The following is a 7,292-nucleotide window of genomic DNA, read 5'->3' as shown; positions in this document are numbered from 1 at the left end:
GCTGTGCTGGGACAGTGAGATTGGGGGACGGATACACACACACAGACACACAGACCCCTCTCCTACAATCAACCCTAGGGGCAAGCGCAGAAAAAAAAAGGCAGTTCTGTTGTCTTTCACAGGTTATCTCTTGCGAACGCGGGAACAAGAACGCAGTTACAGAAACGGTCGCCCCCAAAATCAGCCACAGTCTCCCATACTTCCACACTCCCGCATTCTCTGCGTGGCACACGCAAAACCTGTCGCACAACGATCCACTATCACCAGAGGTAATTTAAAATACAGAAGCTCACTGCACTGATAGAATCCGTCTCCTCGTTGGTGTGCAAGCACAGAGGTGTGCAGCAAGCCTCACACACTGACCGCCACACCCGAGCGTTCGTCTGTAAGCACCCACTGGGGCAGCCTCCCGGCCTCCTCACACAGCCTGCGAGCGCTGGAGTGCCGGGGTCGCGCAGTTCCCCCTGTGTACCCGCACGCCTGGCCGAGGCCGCAAGGAGCGCAGGCGCGAAGGAGAGGCGTGGCGTGAGGCCTTATGGGAATTGTAGTTTCAGCAAAGGACGCAGCGCAAAGCATTCTGGGGCTTGTGGTTCGTGTGGTTCCAGGGGCTCCTCCATTCGCTAGTTCAGGTACCGCACAACTGGAGGTCCTTCTTGGTTCGGTCCTTAACCTACTCCGCCTCGCGGAGGATTCTGGGAAGTGACGTCGCTGGTCTTGGTCGTGGGGCCCGTTTCCGGAGCCCGCGGCGCGGGGAGGTGAGTTACGCTTGGCTCCGGGGCGAGAGGGAGAGAACAGGGCCGGGCTTGGGATGACTGGCACCGCCGGGGAGACTGTGTGTGATCGTGTCACTGTGATATGTGTATAATTGTGCGACAGACTGAGGGTGTGACAGTGTGATCTCGTCTGTCACTCTGTGTGTGTGTTTGTTCTCGCGCACTTGTGCGTGACTGTGACCGTTTGGGGGAAAACTGAGTTTGTGTGTTTGGGTGCGTCTGGAGGTATAACCATGTGTCACTGTATATGGGTTTGTGAGAGACTGAGGTGTGACATTGCGTGTCTGTGTGAATATTTGTGTGTGATTATGTTTACCCAGCTGTCTTTGAATGCAGCTGTGTTTGAATGTGTCTGCAAGCAGGATGATTTTCTGACCATGACCATGTCAGTGCAGGTATAATTTTGTTTGAATAATTGTAACCTTGTGTGGTGTGCATTTGTGTGTGTGTGTTGGGGGGATGGATGTGGTTGTTTGTGACTGTTGCAGTTATTGTATGTAGTATATCTGTGAGATTATAGATGTGTTTTGTTTGTACAACCATGTGTTTATGTGTGTGTGACTGAGTGAAAATTTATATGCGTGTGTGAGATTGTGGGCCCTGGTCTGTGATTGTGAGGTTCAGAAAGATGACTTGCCCAAGTTCACACAGTTAATAAGTGAGGGAAGCAGTACTCAAACCCAAGCAGTTTGGCTCCAGTGTTCTTGCTTTTAACTACTAAACTCCCTTGAGCTTTCCTATATTGTGAGAGTGAAAAATGGGAATCCTGGGTTCTGAGGATATTAGTCTCTTTTCTGGTCTTAGAGTAGGATCCTTTAGAAGATAGGAACTTTGACTCTCAATGTCAGTCCTTTTGTGACCCAATCCAGTGATATTGGCTACTTCATGGAGGGAAAGCCCAACCTGAAATCCCAGCCTTTTTCTCCTTCGGCCATGAGTTTGAGATATTAACTTTGTCCTTGTTAAAACTCTTCCTTGTTTGGTGCTAAAAAAGACTGAGCTAAGTTTTTGGTTTTGACTTTCTCAATAAACAAAAATGTTCTCGTTTCATTTTCAAATGTGTGTATAGGCTCTAAGTAAGGACAAAGGTAGCACTTCTTTCTGCCAGTGTTGGCTCATGCAATCTTTCTTTCCTATTTTTAAATTTTTATTTGCCAGAGGGTGCACATGCAGAGAGAGAGAGAAAGGGAGAGAGAGGAGAGATGAAAGCATGCCCCAGTGGAGTTAGTCACAAGCAATTCCTTCTCCATTTTTCCATCTCCTCAGGGTTCTGGGCATGCTCATACATGTGCCCAGCATGTTCTTTTCAAGCTGCTGGGGTCGGCACAGTGGGAAATGGGGGATCTGGTTCCTACAACTACCAGGCCACAGAACTGACTGCCTCATGCAATCTTCACACAGAGGAAAGAAAGATTTTGAGTGATAGATTATGAGACTTCCCTGAAGTCATGTAGCCAATCAGTGAAGGAGCTTAGAAAGTTAATCTGGCTCTGGGAGTTTAAACCAAAATCTTGGGGGCCAGCAGGTGGTGTAGTGGTTAAGGCACTGGATTCCCACATGGCTGACTGTGGTTCAAATTCCAGACATAGTGACATGAAAATCATGCTGGGTGCATGTGTGCCCCAAATCCCAGGAGAATGGAGAAGGGATTGCAGCATGGACATCTCTCCTGGGGATGTTTTCTCGCCTTCCCTGTCATTGTCTCTCTCTGTCTCCAGTGAGCACACACAGCTATGGCAAAAACCTCAAAAAAAAAAAAAACTTTCCTGGGACTGGCAGATGGCATAACAGTTATGTTGTCACTAGACTCCCATGTAGTCAACTGTGGTTTGAGTCCCAGACCCAGTGACTTGAAACTCATGCCAGAAGAGTGTGCATGTGTGCCCAGAATCCCAAGAAGAGAATGGAGGAGAAGGAACTGTGTTGTGGCCATCCCCCTTGGAGGGGGTTGATTTCTTGCATTCTGTCTCTCTGTCTTTCTCTCTCTCTTTCTCTCTCTTTGGTGAGTGCATGTGCCCTATAGTTAAAATCTCTCTTAAAAAAATCTCTATCACACCTTCCAGAGATTACTGGCTCATTTCAAACCTAGAAACATTACTCAAGGTATAACACAGCTATCAGCACAAAACAAACAGAAACTTAAACAACAACTACATCCATTCTTCTCTCAGGTTGCAGAGACTTTGGTAGAAAATTTCAAGCTGCCCTGGACTAAAGAAACAATTTTCTTAGAAACTGAGTTCAGCTAGTGCAGAGTAGCCCAGAAATAAGGGGTCATATATGCTTAATTCTATGTCAAACACAACTGTTCCCATTTTCAGGATGAAGAAATGTTGGCTCTGAGAGAACAAAGTATTTATTTCAAACTGTGCAGTTTGTTGTTGGTTTAATATTAAAACTTGGTAATTTTCTCTAAGGCTGCATTTCTGTAGAGTAGTAAAATTAGTATCTATCATCTCTGAAGATGCCTCACAAAGGCATATATGGCATCATTTCCTCTCAGGATTTGTTGAGTATATCTCACTTAGACATCATAGTCTCTTGAAAGAAGGCCACTTTTTAAGTCATATTTCTTTTTTTTGTAAGAAATTATTTATTTAGCTTTATTTATAATCATCGTTGTTATCTTTTTAATTTTGAACAGAGAGAGTGAGAGAGGGAAAGCGAGAAAGCAAGCTGCCAGGTTCGGGACTCGAACCATGGTTGACCCTGTGGGACTGTCCAGTGCCTCAACCACTACACCACCTGCTGGCCCCTTTAAGTCATGTTTCAGTTGGACTCTTAAGACTTTGAGTTGGTTGTTTATGTATCTTGAACCCCAGAAGCATAAACAATAGGAGTTTCACTCATCAGTACAATGGAGATGCCATGCAGTTTTTGAGGATTAAATGGGATAACCTACACAACATGTATAACATCACTCTTTATCTTACAGTAGTCACAGTAAGATTTATTTATTAATTTATCCAATATTTTCAAGCTCCTCCTGTGGTCTTGGCATTGTCCTATCACTATAAAACACTAAACAAAGCCTAGCTCTTTTGGATCTTACAGTCTTAAGTGGTAAGGCAAACAATAAACAAACAAAAAAGTATATAACATATCTGATGGTGATAAATTCTGAGAAGAAAAAAAATGTAGAGTAAGGACAAAAGGAAATGACTGGAAAGAGAGTTCTCTTTAGGTAGAGTTTTCAGGAAAGTTCCTCTGATGGAGTGACAAGTGAGCATAGAGAGGAATAAAAATGAAGTGAACTGTGTTGATATCTGGGAGAAGAGTGTTCTGGAAAGAAGGAAAAGCAGAGGCAACAATCTGAAAAAGGAGTGTCCACAGTATTTGAAGAACAGTATGGAGACCTGCAGACATGTGTCCCTGGAGTGGGACAAGCAAGGGGAAAAGGGCAGGAAGTGAGGTCAAAGGGGCAGGCAGGGGCCAGATCAGAAACTGCCTTGTTGGCCACGGGATAAGGTTTAGATTTTGTTGATTTCATGCTATGTGTCTTTAATATAAACCAAAATTTCTAGGGTAAAGTTTAACATTAGTCTTTTTCTTAGATCTTGGAAAAAGTAAGGCTGGCCCATGTAAGGAGGATGTGAGGACTGTAAAGGGGTGATAATCCCATTGTTGTGAGTCACAAACCAGTGACATAGGGTTGGGTTGTCATTTTTTCTTCCTTAATCTTTCCTTCTTAGGACTTTGTTTTTCTCTGAAAGAAAAAATTGAAGGAAAAAAGAATGGCTGTTGGACTTTATAAAGCCATGTCCCAGGTAAGTTGATGTTATCAGAAATTTTATATCATTTCTGAGGATTTGGGGACTACAGAGAGAATCACAGTGATCCCCTCCACTTCCCTCTCTCTGCCTTTTATTTATATAATTCTTCTATGAAATATGTATATGTATATATTTTTTTCTTTAATCCAGTGTTATGGCCAAATGTGTGATGACTCAGAACTGTCCTCTTTAGATGGATCATGATCTGTTGAGTTAGAATGAATGCAAATGAAATAAGGGACAGAGTATGATTATTGAGTGCCCTGTTAAATGAGGTCAAAAATAGCCTCTCTGAAGAAGTGACTATTTTTAAAGTTTATTTTTCCCTTTCCTCCATGAGTGATAGAAAGAAAGAAAGAGAGGGAGACAGTACCGACAATAGATTCCTGATGCCACTCCCCACCCCCAACCAGCTCTGGATCATGGGCACACACATGACCTACATTTTCACAGAGGTCTCCAAATGCAAATGTGAACCCTCCCATGTGGGTTCACCTTGCAGAGTGTCATGTATTTCTTATTGCTGCTCCCCTATCTCATCCCTCTGAGGAAGTGGCTTTTCTTTTATTGTTAGATGGTCCGTGTGCCCACTGAGAGAGAGAGAGAGAGAGAGAGAGAGAGAGAGGGCGCCACACAATGGGGCATGATTACAGTGCCATTGGGATTTGGAGCGCTCATGCACATGCACTCAGCTTGTTTTTCAAGTTGCCAGAGCTGGGATTTCAACCATTGTCAACACTGTGAGATCTGGCTCCCTTAACCATAGGCTGCAGAGCCAGCCTGGAAGTGACTTAAGCAAAACAAAACATCAGTGAAAGTAGTAAGTTTTATTCAGATCTGGGAAGGAGTTTTAAAATAGAGGAAATAGCGAGTATGGAGTTGCTGCAGTCTAGTATATTTGGTGCCTTCCAGGAATAGCAATGAGCCAGTGTCCTTATAGGGGTATGAGGTCAGATGCTTAGCTGAGACCAAATTAGTTAAGTCCTTGAAAGTCATGATCAGAATTTTGAGTTTTGTTATTTAGTGTTTTTGAAGGAAAATCGTTGGAGTGTTTGCAAGGTGATTTAATAACCAATTTAAAAGGAAAACATAGCAAGAGATTAAAGATGAAAGCAGGAAGCCAATCAGAAGACTATTGCAGGGCACTGGCAGGTGGCATAGTGGTTAGTGCACTAGACTCTCATATGGTCTACCGCAGTTCAAGTCCTGGACCTGGTGGCTTGCTTTCTCACTTCCCTGCTCTTTCTTCTCTCTCTGGTCAAATTAAAACATAATTAAAAAAGAAGAAGAAGAAGAAAGTGTGACTTGGAAAACATAATTAAAAAAGAAGAAGAAGAAGAAGAAAGTGTGACTTGAAAAAAAAAAAGACTATTGCAGTAATATAGCAGGAAGGTGATAACAGCCTAAAGCTGATTAGATTCTGGGTATATATAAGAGATAGAAAACAGGTTTTGAGGGCTAGTAGATGGCATAGTGGTTACATCTCTGGACTCTGACATGGTCGACTGCAGTTTGAGTCCCACACCCGTTGGCTTGAAAATCACACTAAATGCATGTGTGTGTGTGCCTAATATTCCAGGAAGAGAAAGAAGAGATTGTGGTGTGGCTGTCTCCTCTGGGGGTGATTTCTCACTTTCCCTGTCTCTCTCACTGTCTCTCTTTCTCTCCTTGTCTCTGTCTCTCTTCCTCTCCAGTGAACACACCACACCCTAAGGCAAAAACCTCTTAAATAAAAAAAGAAAAAGGAAGGAAGGAAGGAAGAAAATGGATTTTGATCAGGGATTAGTTTTGGAGTGCACGAGGAAGAAAGAAGTGAAGGGTGACTGCAAAGATTTTTGGCTGGGCAGCTGCATAAATGGTCATGCCATTTACTGAAATGGAAAGACAAAGTTAGGTGGGGTGGGAATCAGGAATTGAGTTGTAGACCTAATGTGACTGCTGCAGCTTACTCACACCCCAAAAGGTGCCCCTTCCCTGGGGTCATGATGGGCAGCAAGATGGTGTCTGCCAGCATGCATGACTGTGCTGGCATTAATATATGCCATTAATAAGATTCCCTGACAGAAGATACAATCCTGAGCCCAACATATCAGAAGCTTTGAGATCAGCAGGGTTACCATTCCCATTCTTCTGCAGTTTCACAGCCTTCTAAGGGAAGTACATCACCAGATTTGCTGATGTATTAGGGTCCACCAGACATGGCAAAAATAATAAAAACTTTACCTCAGAAATACAGAAGGAAACTTGTGTCTCAGGAAGAAACTGAATTTATTTAACATGGTGGTGCAGAGTAATCACAGTGGCTGCTGTTTTCAACATATGGAAAAGTCTTTACAATAAAGGACTTCCAGCGTGACAAATGAGAAATTGTATATTAAACTACCTTAATAAATACTCTGTAAAAAATGAAATATATAAAGTTTATATGGGCTTTCTGTGCAGATAGCAGGCCTGCAAGCATGGTAAACATCCCTGAAACCCGCCAGACCTTCTGTAAGAAGTGTGGCAAGCACCAACCTCATAAAATGACACAGTACAAAAAAGGCAAGGATTCTCTGTACGCTCAGGGAAGGTGGTGTTATGACAAGAAGCAGAGTGGCTATGGTGGACAGACTAAGCCTATTTTCTGGAAAAAGGCAAGAACTACAAAGAAGATGGTGCTGAGGCTTGAATGTGTTGAGCCCAACTGCAGCTCTAATAGAATGCTGGCTATTAAGAGATGTAAGCATTTTGATTTTTTTTTTAG

The 7,292-nt window shown here is 43.2% G+C and overlaps 1 protein-coding gene and 1 pseudogene across 3 annotated transcripts in view; one reads left to right on the top strand and one right to left on the bottom strand.

Annotated features, from left to right (window-relative positions):
• Positions 1–426, bottom strand: part of LOC102502199 (COBW domain-containing protein 2 pseudogene) — a 7,284-nt pseudogene extending 6,858 nt beyond the window's left edge.
• A 177-nt stretch (positions 427–603) lies between these two features.
• ZNF527 (zinc finger protein 527) overlaps positions 604–7,292 on the top strand; it is a 26,947-nt gene continuing 20,258 nt past the window's right edge. For 2 of the 3 annotated variants that reach the window (XM_006161703.3, XM_027765615.1), the window contains exons 1-2: positions 604–755; positions 4,466–4,540. In XM_006161703.3, the coding sequence (XP_006161765.1) occupies positions 4,508–4,540 (33 nt within the window). In that variant the 5' untranslated portion in view covers positions 604–755; positions 4,466–4,507. The remainder of the gene's footprint in view (positions 756–4,465; positions 4,541–7,292) is intronic. The other variant, XM_006161702.3, reaches the window with a different exon arrangement.

The sequence above is a fragment of the Tupaia chinensis genome, unplaced genomic scaffold (assembly GCF_000334495.1).
Source record: "Tupaia chinensis unplaced genomic scaffold, TupChi_1.0 Scaffold138910_1, whole genome shotgun sequence".
In the NCBI taxonomy this organism is placed as follows: domain Eukaryota; kingdom Metazoa; phylum Chordata; class Mammalia; order Scandentia; family Tupaiidae; genus Tupaia; species Tupaia belangeri.
Note: the sequence above shows the minus strand (reverse complement) of the source record. Positions and strands in the feature narration are given on the sequence as shown.